The sequence below is a fragment of the Suncus etruscus genome, chromosome 2 (assembly GCF_024139225.1).
Source record: "Suncus etruscus isolate mSunEtr1 chromosome 2, mSunEtr1.pri.cur, whole genome shotgun sequence".
NCBI lineage: Eukaryota > Metazoa > Chordata > Mammalia > Eulipotyphla > Soricidae > Suncus > Suncus etruscus.
The window spans coordinates 37,967,235-37,981,952 of record NC_064849.1 but is presented as its reverse complement, the minus strand read 5'-3'; the positions used below and the strand labels follow the sequence as shown (position 1 = coordinate 37,981,952).

Below are 14,718 nucleotides of genomic sequence, written 5' to 3'. Positions count from 1 at the left end.
CGGGATTCGAACCAGTGTTCATCCTGTGTTGGCTGCGGGCAAGGCAAATGTTATCACTTCTGCCCCAAGATGTTCTTTTTTTTTTTTTTTTTTTGGAATGTATAATTCTCACAATCTCAGTCAATAGGCATGTTTTTCCCATTCAAGAACTTTACAGTTCCCATAAAGGTCTTAACATTTAGGTATTAAATAATTTTATTAGCTTTGTATGAGGTCATTTAATGTATTTAGTCAGTCAAATATCTTGTTGATCATTTTAAGTAAATGGTTTAAAAATTAACTTTACTCATTTTCTCTATACTTGAATGGGCTCAGGTATAAGTGTATTAATTCTAATATTGAATTCTGTATATTTTAAAACATGTCATAATATAATGAGACTGTATTTTAAAATGTTTTTTTCTTTCCCATTTTTTAATAGCTACCTATACTACAGAAACATGGAATTACCCATATAATATGCATACGACAGAATATTGAAGCAAACTTTGTTAAACCAAATTTCCAGCAGTTATTTAGGTAAGAATTACTGTGAAATTTAGAAATATCTTTATGGGTGTCAAAATGTAACAAAGTTTTTCAATTTAATTTTGTTCTATCAGACTGTCTTCTTTTTTTGTTTGTTTTTCAGTGCTTGGGTTACTCCTGGCTCTGCACTCAGGTCATTCCTGGCAGTGCTCAGGACCATATGGAATGCTGGGGATTGAACCCAGGTTGGCTACATGCAAGGCAAACACCCTTTCCACTGTGCTATTGTTCTCGACCCCAGACTAACATCTTCATATATCTAATGTATTAAGAAGGGTCGTAAAGTATATGATTAAAATATATTCATTTCTTTGGGAATATAAATTTTCTTTACCCGGCATGATAATACAGGTAGGATATTTGCCTTGCACATGCCTGATCTGGGATCAATCTTCACATCCCATCTGGTCCCCCAAGCATTGTCAGGAGTATTTCCTGGTCATTGCCAGGAGTGGCCTAAAAATTAAAATAATAATAAAAGTTTAGTGATTTAAACACATTAACTGCTCCAGGCCCTGTTAAATCTTTGGCTGTCCTCCAGACTTTTTACATATCTACATATAAATATGAAATTCTTCTATAATATAATGTTATTTTTAAGTTACAGAATTTATTATATGACTACTATTTTTTAATTTTCTTACTACTATATATTAAAATGACATCATTTTACATGTCATTTATCTGTCACTCGAAAACTAGGGAAACTTTGTAAAAAGTTGCTGCATCAGATGATATTTAAAATGTTAATAGTTCATGCAAATTGCCCTCTAGTTTGCCACACCCGGCGGTGCTCAGGGGTTACTCCTGGCTGTCTGCTCAGAAATAGCTCCTGGCAGGCACAGGGGACCATATGGGACACCAGGATTCGAACCAACCACATTTGGTCCTGGATCGGCTGCTTGCAAGGCAAGCTGTGCTCTCTCTCCGGGCCCTGAAAGAGACTCTTTCGTTCATTCAAGATAGAAGTATAAAGCTTTTCAAACTTTTTCATATCCTGGGCTGAGTAAAAATGGTATCTCATGTTGGTCTCATGTTGGTTTATTAGCTTTTATAATGGAGTACTTATATTTTTATGTTTCTGAAGTTGTTTTTTTTTTGGGGGGGCACACCCGTTTGATGCTCAGGGGTTACTCCTGGCTAAGCACTCAGAGATTGCCCCTGGCTTGGGGGGACCATATGGGACGCTGGGGGATTGAACCGCGGTCCTTCCTTGGCTAGCGCTTGCAAGGCAGACACCTTACCTCTAGCGCCACCTCACCGGCCTCGTTTCTGAAGTTTTTTAATTGTGGTATCTTTTATCTCATGCTTTAATTTGCCTAATTTTTCTTATAATGAGATTGAGTGTCATGTTTTTCACATATATTTTAATTTCATTTAATAAATACACTATACACAAAGAGAGCACAAAAGATAATGAAAATAAATATCTCCTATAAAATATCTCCTATATGTGTATTATGTCAATCACTAAGATTACACTGTCATGATCCTTATGTTTTATTGGATTTATTTATTTATTTATTTATTTATTTTTGGTTTATTTTTGGTTAGATGATAATGAAAGTAAATTTTTTTACTTAAATTTTTGGGAGGTAGAGAGCCTAAGCAATGCACAGAAAGTTCAGGTACTAATTAATACTAGCTAGCCTGGCTAGCCTGGTTGACTGGTTCAGTGCTTGAGACACCAGTATATGCTGCTGATGGTCACTGGGGGCTATCCTTAGCCAACCCAGCATATATGAGACCTACCTGGGTTAGCCCCCAGGTGTGATTTTCTGGGGTCATGTTACTCCTGGGCTCAAAATGAGGTCATTTGTTGCATTATCTCCCTAGTTCTAACAACTAATTTGATAGAAGAGAGATGGAATGAGAGGTTTGAGTCATAACCTGACAGTTCTCAGGACTTAATCCTGTACTCTACTTGTGTGATTTTGGTAGTGCTTAGGATACCATAGCATATGCCAAGAATTGAACCAGTGTCAGTTACTTGCAAAGCAAGCAGCCTAACTCTCTTATATCATCTTGCACACCCCCAGCAATTTTTACTTTAGATATTTAGTTATCACAGTTCATAGCCATTTATTGTTAATATATGGATTTTAGATGAGTTTGAAATGAAAAATCTTCATAGAATAAGTATGATAATAATACTTTATTTTAAATAATCGTCCATATGAAATTCCCAACCCCCCCTTTTTTTAGCTTTAAAAAAATGAATGTTTCACCTCTGCGTCCACTGGACTGCTGCCTTCTCTTTTGATTTGCTCCTTCTCTGGGCTTCCTCTGCATTCTTTGTAGGGTTGTGAGGAAAGATCACAAAGCTACTCAGAAGGTTCTTAGTGTCTTAAAACAAATTGATAGAACTAGAAAGCAATAAAAAATTGGGCACTTTGAGGTTGGAACGATAGGGTACGGCATTTGTTTGTACACGGCCAACTCAGGGCAGCAATCCCCAGCATCCTATATAGTCAGCCAAGTCTGCCAGGAGTAACTTATAAGTGCAGAGCCAAGAGTGGCCCAAAAGCCAAAAGGTTTTTTTGTTGTTGTTTAACCCTAATCTAGCAGATTTTCTTCTTGTGATTTTTAATTAGCTACATTTTTATTACTAAATTATTAGAGAAATGTTTATGTATTTCTTAAGACTTTGAATGTTGTACTTTTAAACAATATGAAATTCAGTACTTGGTAATATAGTACTTAGTAAATTGGTTTCCTTTTTTTCATGGTTGCCAAGAAATTTGTAGAGTTAAAATTTTTGAGAGTTTTATATCAGTGTTCTTATCCCCAAATATTCTATTTTCAGATATTTAGTCTTGGATATTGCAGATAATCCAGTTGAAAACATAATACGTTTTTTCCCTATGGTAGGTGTCAATATTTAAATAATATTTAAAATTTGTTTGTTATTTGACCTCTTAATTGTGGTTTTAAATAGTGAGAATGAGATGAGATGCGATTTCCTCCAATAGGGCAGGGATATGATTAAGTAATAGAGTATGTACCTTGCAGTGCTAGGAACTGGGTTTGATATCAGAGCATTGAACAAAGAAAGAAATCCTGCTGTGCTACTTTAATTTTGTTGTGCTTAAAATAGTGGTGTTATACTTTAATAAATTTATTATTTTTAAAACATGATTACTCAGACTTTGAGAAATCACACTTTGAATGTTTTCATTTAGATCAAGCTTTAGTTCCTGTATTATTTTAAAATCAAACTTATACTAATTGTTTTATAACTTTCTGGAAGTTAATGAGACAGGATGTTATTTTATTTTTAGGATGTTATTTTAATATATTCAGTATATACATGTCTTACATCTATTAATCTGCATTAAATTTTAACACATTATGTTTGACTTTTTAGACTAAAGAATTTATTGATGGGAGTTTACAAACTGGAGGTAAATTACATCGCTGCTATTTTTAGATTATGCTAACTAATTTTCTATAAAGATTTGCTTTACATATAGTATATTAATACTATAAGATCGTTATCAAAATTCTACTTTTCAGTTTACTTTGTATGGATTTCCTTAAATACTTCTGTAATACTGCTTTTAAAATCTTGGGTGGGGACAGACATAGTACAGACACAGCCTTGTATGTTCCCTATTCAGTTTGATTCTCTATACCACACAGTCTCCATGGACTATTGGTTTGCCCCCGTAATGTGCCACATTGCAGGGTCTGAGAAGCAGCATCCATCCTCTGCCCATTGAAATGAATTAGGAGTTTCCTTCCCCTTTTAAAGTTAATAAAATTTGTGTCAGATTTAATCTCTTTTAAAAATATTAAATTTTTATCTAACATATTCTTTACCTAGTGAATAGGTGAAATATTTTTATCATACAAAAATTTCCAAGTGACATTGACAAAATATTGAAGAGTTTAGTGGTTTCAGTGTATTTTAGCTATAAATTGGTACAGGGGTGTGTGTGTGTGAGCAATTTCTTCTTTTTCAGGAAAAGTTCTTGTCCATGGAAATGCGGGGATCTCCCGGAGGTATGAAAATAAGAGATAATCTATCTCTGTAGCTTTCAATTTGTGTGGGTAGGTGGGTGGTTTTTTTTTTGGGGGGGGGGGAAACGAGTGACACTCAGGGGTAATCCTGGCTATGCACTCAGAAATTGCTCCTGGCTTGGAGAGGACCATATGGGATGCTGGGGTATCAAATTATGGTCCATCCTAGGCTAGCACAGGCAAGGCAGATACCTTACCGCTTGCACCACCGTTCCGGCCCCATTTCTGTAGCTTTTAATGAATAAAGTATGTGTAGTTTTTTTCTCTAATTTTTTTCTTCTTTTTTCCAGTGCTGCCTTTGTTATTGCATATATTATGGAAACATTTGGAATGAAGTATAGGTAAGAACGTTCTATGAAACCTTTAATTAGTTTAAAATTACCATTAACAAGATTTTTAGGACTGGAACAGTTGCATGAAAGGTAAGATGCTTGCACTGTATGCAGCTGACCCAGGTTCATTCTTATTTACCATATATTATACAGTGTATTGCCAGGAGTTACTCCTAAGCAAAATACAACTCCACCCACCCACCCCCATACATATACACAAAATAAATAATAAAAAAGAAGCATGATGGGGCCGGGCGGTGGCGCTACAGGTAAGGTGCCTGCCTTGCCTGCGCTAGCCTTGGTTCGATCCCCCAGCGTCCCATATGGTCCCCCAAGCCAGGAGCAACTTCTGAGCGCATAGCCAGGAGTAACCCCTGAGCGTTACCGGGTGTGGCCCAAAAACCAAAAAAAAAAAAAAAAAAAAGAAGCATGATGCAAATATTGAGGGTTTAAAGTTAATATTCTGATTTTTATTATCTAGTCATGTTTGATTCCAATAGCCCTTGTATCCCATGTTTTTTTTGTTTGTTTTGGTTTTTGGGCACACCCAGCAGCACTCAGGGGTTACTCCTGGCTCCACGCTCAGAGATTGCTCCTGGCAGGCTCTGGGGACCATATGGGATGCCAGGATTCGCTCTAATGACCTTCTGCATGAAAGGCAAACGCCTTACCTCCATGCTATCTCTCCGGCCCCAGCTTGTATCCCATGTTAAATGTTGTATCTTACCTACTTAGTATAGGTCTGCTTAGTATGATATATTTTTGTTTATTTGCATTTTATGGAACTTGTTACTTAATACTACAAAATTTGGTTTAGTCATCACTATAAACTTAGAAATATTATTGCTTAAGTGTTTAAAGGGCTGAATTATGGCTGAAGAGATAGTACAGGCTTAATCAAGGCCTTACATGAATCTGATCCTGATTCAATCCCTGGCACTACTTGGAGTGACCTTAAAGCATGACTGGATGTTGCCTTCTTCCCACCCTTCCCCTATAGAATAAAGATAAAAAAGCATGTATGGAGTGATAGCACAGGTTTGATCCCTGGCATACCATATGGTCTGCTGAGTATGCCAAGAGTGACACCTGAGTGCCTGAGTGTGGCCACAAAACAGAACAAATGAAAGAATCATATTTTCTTGGTACAGTAATCGAATGATAAATTATTTGGGAATTATTTCAGCCTTTATGCTTTGGCCTTTACAGGCCATGCCTGTTTTCATGCCTTCCTTATACCATATTTCCCAGCACTCTTCCCCTTTGAACTGAATTGAACATTGAATTCATACGTCTCACAAATTAGAGACATTAGAATGCTCACTTTGTATGCTTATCTGGCATGCTTTATATTTAAAGATTGTATAATTCAGATTTTTTTGTTTTGTTTTTTGGGTCACACCTGGCCAGCGCTCAGGGGTTATTCCTGGCTCTATGCTCAGAAATCACTCCTGGCAGGCTAGGGGACCATATGGAATGCTTAGGGGATCAACTTTCTGCATGAAAGGCAAATGCCTTACCTCCATGCTATCTCTCCAGCCCCTCAGATTTTTTTTAATTTACTTTTTTCTTCCCAACCCTATCAGTTTTAAAAAGAATCTTTTGTGGGCCCAGAGCATTAATATAGATTTAGGGTGCCCCATATGGTCCTGGTCCCAAAAGCCCTGTCAGGAGCGATCCCTGGGTGTAGAACCAGGTTCTGAGCACTAATATGTGTACCCCTAACAAAGAATATGTTTTGGCTATAAATGCTTTATTTAATTGAAAAATTGGTTTTTGTGAGGCTATGTTTAGCCAGGAGATGAGGCAGTATTGGAAATTGCACCTGGAATTCATTAATGTACTGTATGCACAGTTCATCGAACTCTTCCTCTGCTATTATGTGGTATGTTCAATAATAAAGTTTAAAAAAATTACATTTCTTGGATCTAGTCTACTCTCATTTAATCCTTAAACAGGAGGAAAGCAATTATACTTCTCATTTAAGTGGTGATAATATTTAATATTTTGAATCTGTATTATGTGACAGATGCTGTACAACGTGCTTTAGTCTTACCTAATTCTAAGTAGGTAGTAACCTACCTCCACCCCCTGCCTTTTACTTTTACTTTTCTTTTTTTTTTAAACTTCTGGCTCTGTGCTTTGGTGTATTCCTTGTAAAACTCAGGGTACCAAGTATGATGCTAAAGATAAAACCCCTGGGTTTGACCATATGCAAGGTAAGTGTCCTACCTTTTGTACTCTCAGGCCTAATTCATATTTTCAGATGAAAAATAAAACTTAAATGAGTTGAATATTTTTCTCTAGTATCTGTCACAGTTGGCAGGCAGGATTATGATACCGTTTTGCCTATTTACTGCTGATTTTTTTCCCACTACAGCTTACTACTCCACTCTGGTAGTACGAGCTTCTTGATTATCATTCATTTTTTTAACATGTTTTTACATAAATGTTTGTTTTATGTAAATTCAATTATAAAATGCTACCACTGCTTTTTTTCTATTTTCAGAGATGCATTTGCTTACGTTCAAGAAAGAAGATTTTGTATTAATCCTAATGCTGGATTTGTTCATCAACTTCAGGTAACATCTCATTTTTTAAACTCTAAAAATGGAGCCAGTGGGATAGTACAGCAGATAAGGCACTTGCCTTGCATACATACGATGGACCTGGTTTTTGTCTCTAGAACACATGTGACCCAAAAACCAGTAACTAAATATTTTTAGTTTGTGTGTGTGTGTGTGTTTGGGTCACACCCGGCAGTACTCAGGTTATTCCTGGCTCCAGGCTCAGAAATTGCTCCTGGCAGGCATGGGGACCATATGGGATGCCGGGATTCGAACCGATGACCTCCTGCATGAAAGGCAAACGCCTTACCTCCATACTATCTCTCTGGTCCCATATTTTTAGTTTTTTAAACAAAAAGTAGGTATAAAATTTTTTACTTAAAAATCTTCATATGGGCCCGGAGAGATAGCACAGCGGTGTTTGCCTTGCAAGCAGCCGATCCAGGACCAAAGGTGGTTGGTTCAAATCCCGGTGTCCCATATGGTCCCCTGTGCCTGCCAGGAGCTATTTCTGAGCAGACAGCCAGGAGTAACCCCTGAGCACCGCCGGGTGTGGCCCAAAAACCAAAAAAAAAAAGAAAAAAAAAAAAGAAAAAAAAATCTTCATATAAGACTAATCTGATGATTAAAATTTTATTTCTTGTTTAGAGTTTATTTTCATAGAGTCAATATCAAGATAAAGGAAGGGCTTTATTAAAGGCATATTGCTAAAACTAGGGTAAAATATAGGATTAGATTTTATCCTAGCATAAAATGTAAGATGTTAGAGATAAAATTCTTTCCTCCATTTTGATTGCTTATACCATAAGGTAATATTTATTGGTTTGGGGTCACAACTCACAGTACTCAGGGGTGATGAAATTGCTATTGAATAGTAAAACTTGACTACTTATAGCAACTTTTTAATTTTGTACACTTTCTTTTCCATATTTTAAATATTTTTATGCCTGGAAGATGTAGTAAAATAGATGAACCTGAATTTATCTGTTTAGTTTATTTCTTTCAAACACATAGTGTTGTGATTCTATCCATTTATTTATACATGATCCAAAGAGAAACACCCCAAGACATATTCTGGTCACAATGATGAATACAACAGATATGGGTAGAATACTGAAGCAGCAAGATCAAAAAGGGAAATTACATACAAAGAAGCATCCTTAACATTTACAAGAGATTTGTTACAAGCAACCTTCAAAGCTGAAAGGCAGTGGTGGGGTATAGTGACAAAATTCAATGAAATGAAAGAAAAGTTTTACCCAGAGTACTTCACCAAGCCAGCGAAGTTCAAGTTTAAAGGACAAAACTCAATGAAATGAAAGAAAGTATCACCCAGAGTACTTCAACCAGCCAGTGAAGTTCAAGTTTAAAGTTTCATTCAAGTTTAAAGGAAGTTTATGTAGCTTTATAGATAAACAACAGCTAAGAAACTTTACAGATTAAAAACAGCCTTAAAAGAAGAACAGATTGTTGTATTTCAAGGCAAGGCAGACCCCCAAAATACAAATTCCTACAAAAAGATGGCAGTAGGTCCTATAAGAATTATCTCTCAATGTCAATAAACTAAAGGTACTAGCTGAGAGACACAGACTGGCAAAATGAATGAGAAGGTTGAATCCAATGTTTTACTACTTGCAATTTACACTTCTCAGCTAGAGCAAACAGATTCAAAGTCAAAAGCTGGAAAACAGTCATTTAAGCAAACATCTCTTAAAAAGGCTGGTGTACGAATACTAATCTCAGATCAATGAAAACAAGAGGTGGTTCTTGGAAAAATATACAAGATCAGTAATCCATAAGTAAAACACAACAAAGGAAGAAAAACAATAAACCAAATTAGAAATTATAAGGGGGAGGTAACTAGACATACTACAGAAATTCAAAGTTTGGCAATAAGAAATTACTGAAACAATTGGAGGAAGTGTGAAGTTATTTTCTCATAGTTGGAATCATGGCATGATTTGTATGCTCATTGGAATAATAAGAAAAGGAGAAATTGATAGCATGTCAGAATTATGTATCTTTTTCATTCTATTAATCTTAATACTAGTCCTTTGAAATACCTTGATTTCAATAATGACATTAGTTCATTAAAAATCAGAGGGGGGCCTGGAAGGTGGTGCTAGAGGTAAGGTGTCTGCCTTGCAAGCGCTAGCATAGGATGGACCTCGGTTCGATCCCCCAGTGTCCCATATGGTCCCCCCAGGCCAGGGGCAATTTCTGAGCGCATAGCCAGGAGTAACCCCTGAGCGTCAAACGGGTGTGGCCCAAAAACCAAAAAAAAAAAAAAAAAAAAAAAAAAAATTTAATCAGAGGGGCTGGGAATATGGTTCATTGGGTAGAGCATGTGCTCTAACTAACCCATGAGTGAGTCTCTGGTCTTATCTCCTGCATACACACAAAGTACGTGCATGTGGTTCATCAGAAATTTTGTTTGTTCCAATTTTTGTACTCTTTTTTTTTATATGACTTTGTTTTAACTTTTTGTGTTGTTTCCCTTGCAGTATCTTTCCTTAGGCTTGCATTGGTCCTTTTTTAATTTCAGTCATATTTAAACTTGAAATATTCTCAAATTAGCTATTATTTGCTAGATGATAAAATTTGGGGAAGGATCAAAAGAAGAGTGGGAAGGCCAGTCACTGGCCTAAATGTTCCTAATTGTAGAAGTTCTCACCAACTTCTGTCTGGTGGTCTGAGCTGGTCACTGGCTGCAGATTACAATCGTGGGCGTGGAGAAAGAGCACATGTTTTAAAGCTGTTAGGTGGTATAGCCAAGTTGGAGAATTCCTGGTTTAGTTTTTACTTTTAGCTGACTTGAGATTTAGCAGATGGTTGATATATATGACCTACTTTCTTCTCCACCCTACTATAAATGTAACCTGCATCTTGCATGGGTGGGGTTCACAGTTTTCTACATATTCCTTTTATTCTACTCCTACTTCACAAAATACAAGGAATTGTTAGTCTTAGTCTCTTTTGGTTGGGAGGGGAAAACTACCTATTCTCTCCATTCAACCATATGTGGTGTTAGTTTATTATTTCTAAGTTAAAAAATAATAGACGATGGAATATACTGCACATAAAATACAATTGTCCTGTAACCGCTACTAGTTCAAAAATTGACATGATACCCAAATCCCTCTGGATGCCTTCTCAATTACAGCCCTTTCTCCTTTTCACTGTTACCCTGTCCCGCATGGGAATCAGTTTCTTGTTTTTAATTCTTCTCATATTCAAAGTTACATGGATGTTGTTTTCTAGTTTCTGGGGTTTTTTGTTTTTTGTTGTTTTTTTTGTTTGTTTGTTTGTTTGGTTTTTTTGGGCCACACCCGTTTGATGCTCAGGGGTTACTCCTGGCTAAGCACTCAGAAATTGCACCTGGCTTGAGGGGACCATATGGGATGCCGGAGGATTGAACCTCGGTCCTTCCTTGGCTAGCGCTTGCAAGGCAGACACCTTACCTCCAGCGCCACCTCTCCAGCCCCTGTTTTCTAGTTTCATCTAATAAGGTACTGTTTCTTATTTTCAGGAAAGAGAAGGGATAAAAATGCCCTTTTGTTTGTTTGTTTTATTTTGTTTTTGGTTCTCACCCGGTCGGTGGTCCTCGGGTTACTCCAGGCTCTGTGCTCAGAAATACCTCCTGGCAGGCACGGGGGACCATATGGGATTCGAACCCCCGTCCATCCTGGATCAGCTGCATGCAAAGCAAACGCCTTACTTCTGTGCTATCTTTCCAGCCCCAAATGCCTTTGTTCTATTTCATTGGAAGTAGAACAGTTGATTTTGAGGAATTAGAAAATAAAAGATATGTGTATCATTAAATGCCTTACTTTGACTTTCTGCAGCTGTATATATCATTTTAACTTATTTTTTCCTACGATGTTCATAATTTAGTATTTTTTTGTAGATACAAAGTTATTCATGACTGAGTTTTAGTCATATAAATGTAGTACAAATGTAGTATAAATTATGTACATCACCCTTCATCAGTGCACATTTCCTCCCACCAATGCCCCCAGTTTTTCTCCCAACTTCCCCTCCATTTTATTCTTAATCATTTTACGAGGTTGCCAGTAGGTTTATTTTAGGGTATCAAGTGTTTGTGTTTCATCAAATGAAGTCTGAGTTCATATTTATCAGTATTTCTCAACCATTTCTTTTTTGAGGTAGGGGGAACATCAACCCCAAGAAGGGAATCTGCCCTTTTTTCCTCCCTGCTCTGGCAAGAAAATCAAACTAAGTTGTAGGCCTTACCCTTGTTTTGGTTTGTTGCTTTTCCTCACAGAAAAGAATTTAAAGGTGAGTTGAGCAGTTAAGTAAAAACAGATTTTATTTGGAGATACTAAGAAAGGGGAAAGAGGATAACACAGAAAAATAAAGAGAGGGGCCTGGGCTTCTCCAAAGGCAGAAAGAGCTCTGGTATACAACCCAGCTTGAAAATAGGCAATTCAGGGCTGGAGAGATAGCATAGAGGTAAGGCATTTGCCTTTCATTCAGAAGGACGGTGGTTCGAGTCCCGGCATCCCATATGGTCCCCCGTGCCTGCCAGGGCCAATTTCTGAGCATAGAGCCAGGAGTAACCCCTGAGTGCTGCCGGGTGTGACCCAAAAACCTAAATAAATAAATAAGTAAATAAGTAAGTAAGTAAAAAAAAAAAAAAAAAGAAAAGAAAACAGGCAATTCCACATCTTAAGAGAGGAGATGAGGGCTACGTGATTAGGCACCATTAACCCAGGCAACATGTGCATCTGAATCTTTTCTGACCGTATTACCCTTCCAGCATTTTTCTTCCTGTGGCCCCTGTCCAACTGGCTAGCCCCTAGCCTCATGCCGTGACCCCTCATTTATGTCATTTTCACCTATGGCCCCCTTGGAATATCTAGGGAGAGCCCCAATGAGGGTCATATGGCCCCTACCTGACACATTCTTTTAGTTGATTGGGTTTAAGCTTTTTATTTTTATTTTTTGTTGTTGTTGTTGTTGTTTTTTGGGTCACACCCGGCAGCGCTCAGGGGTTCCTCCTGGCTCTACGCTCAGAAATCACTCCTGACAGGTTCAGGGGACCATATGCGATGCCAGGATTTGAACCACCGTCCTTTTGCATGCAAGGCAAATGCCTTACCTCCATGCTATCTCTCTGGCCCCAAGCTTTTTATTTATTTATTTTTTTTACATATATTTTTGTTCACATTTGTTGTGTGGGATCACTTTGGGAAGGTTTGGGAGACTTTATGGGGTGTCAGGAATCAAACCTTAGTGAGCTGCATTTAAGGAAAGTGCCCTACCTGTTATACTGTCTCACCTGCCCTATGGGTTTCAACTTTTTTTTTTTAATTCCTCTAGACTCATTAGTCTCTGTACTAGTGGTTTATTTCAGTTTAAAATCACTGATTGTGGGTGGCAGAGTGATGCTATATTCAAGGTAATTGACCCAAATTGATAATTTCATCTATAAAGGACTAGAAATTTTTTAGTATCTGACTTTTATTTATTTTTAAATAATACCTTTATTTCAGCACCTTGATTACAGACATGATTGTAGTTGGGTTTCAATCATATAAAGAACACTCCTCTTCACCAGTGCCACATTCCCATCATCAATGCCACCATTCTTTTCCCCACCTCTATTCAAGGCAGCATTCTACTTCTCTCACTCATTGACTTTGTCATTATAGTTGTCAGTGTAGTTATTTCTCCAACTGCACTCACCACTCTGTGTTGAGCTTCATATCATGAGCCAGACCTTCCAGCCCTCATCTTTATTGTCTCTGGACATTACTACAATGATGTCTTTTATTTATTTTTATTATTTTTTTTTTTTTTTTTTGGTTTTTGGGCCACACTCGGCAGTGCTCAGGGGTTACTCCTGGCTGTCTGCTCAGAAATAGCTCCTGGCAGGCACGGGGCACCATATGGGACACCGGGATTCAAACCAACCACCTTTGGTCCTGGATCGGCTGCTTGCAAGGCAAACGCCACTGTGCTATCTCTCCGGGCCCTGTCTTTTCTTTTTCTTAAAACTCATAGATAAATGAGACTAGAAATTTTTTTGTTTTGTTTTGGGGGCCCACACCCAATGGCGCCCAGGGTTACTCTTGGCTCTGCACTCAGAAATTACTCCTGGCAGGCTCAAGGTTACACTGTGGAATGCTGGGGATCAAACCCAGGTCGTCTGTGTGCAAGTTAAAGGCCCTATCTGCTGTGTTATTGCTATGATCCCAAGAAGTAGAAATTTTAAGCCTCTTTTTTCTTACAGCAATATGGTGCCAGATTATTCAATATAAGCTAAGGATATCAGTTAACATATACACTAATCACTGTGGTAGCTAATAATTTAATGAATATTCAAATTTATTTCTTTTAGGAATATGAAGCCATCTACCTTGCAAAATTAACAATACAGATGATGTCACCACTCCAGATAGAAAGGTCATTATCTGTTCATTCTGGTACCACAGGTAAGAATCCTATACTTTAGAGAAAGTTGGGGAGAAAAGCATTTATAGAATGATTGAGAAGAGGCCTTGTTTAAAATTCTTAGAATGCTTTGGATAGATTATTGAGTGAAAACAAAATAATTTTCATTTTTAAGTTTATAAATGTTCATTGAGCTTTCATTAGTTAATTAGAATATCTGTTTAAAATATCAAATTGGGGGGAGCAGGGTCTATAACTGGTGATGCTCAGGGCTTATTCCGGTCTCTGAGCTCAGGGATTATTCCTGGTGCAATTCAGAGGACCATATAGGGTGGCGAGGCTATTGCAAAGCTATTTGCAAAGCAAGTGCCCTAACCCATGTTCTCTCTCTCCAGCCTAAAAAAAATTGCATTTCTCTTGAATCTTAAGTGTTAAGTCTTTAGAATAAACTGAATTAACTGTTATAAATACAAGCTGTTTTAAGAGGTGTCTTGAGAAAGTATACTTAGGTTATCTTATTAAAATAAGATGTTAATATTAAGAACATAATTCAGCCATTTTGGAGGGTACACACCTAGTGCACTCAGAAGTTAATCCTGGTTCTGTACTCAGGATCACTTCTGACAGGCTTGGGGACCATATGAGATGCAGGGATTGAACCCAAGTTGGCTGTGTGCAAGGCATATACCCTCCCCACTGTGCTAGCCCTCTGGTCCCAAAACCATGGTTTTCCCCCTTGTTATCAGTATTTTATTCCTTTCTTCTTCCCATTTCAGAACATCCCTACTAATATTTAGTTAATAATGATCCAGGCACACTCTCAAAATCTTAGAACTTTCCTTCTCTTTACC

At 37.5% G+C, this 14,718-nt stretch overlaps 1 protein-coding gene across 1 annotated transcript in view; it reads left to right on the top strand.

Annotated features, from left to right (window-relative positions):
* The window catches only part of STYX (serine/threonine/tyrosine interacting protein), a 37,343-nt gene that overhangs the window by 19,335 nt on the left and 3,290 nt on the right, over positions 1-14,718 (top strand). The window contains exons 4-10 of the mRNA XM_049767551.1: positions 422-519; positions 3,335-3,395; positions 3,896-3,932; positions 4,494-4,533; positions 4,842-4,892; positions 7,393-7,465; positions 13,815-13,908. Coding sequence (XP_049623508.1) covers positions 422-519; positions 3,335-3,395; positions 3,896-3,932; positions 4,494-4,533; positions 4,842-4,892; positions 7,393-7,465; positions 13,815-13,908 — 454 coding nt within the window. The remainder of the gene's footprint in view (positions 1-421; positions 520-3,334; positions 3,396-3,895; positions 3,933-4,493; positions 4,534-4,841; positions 4,893-7,392; positions 7,466-13,814; positions 13,909-14,718) is intronic.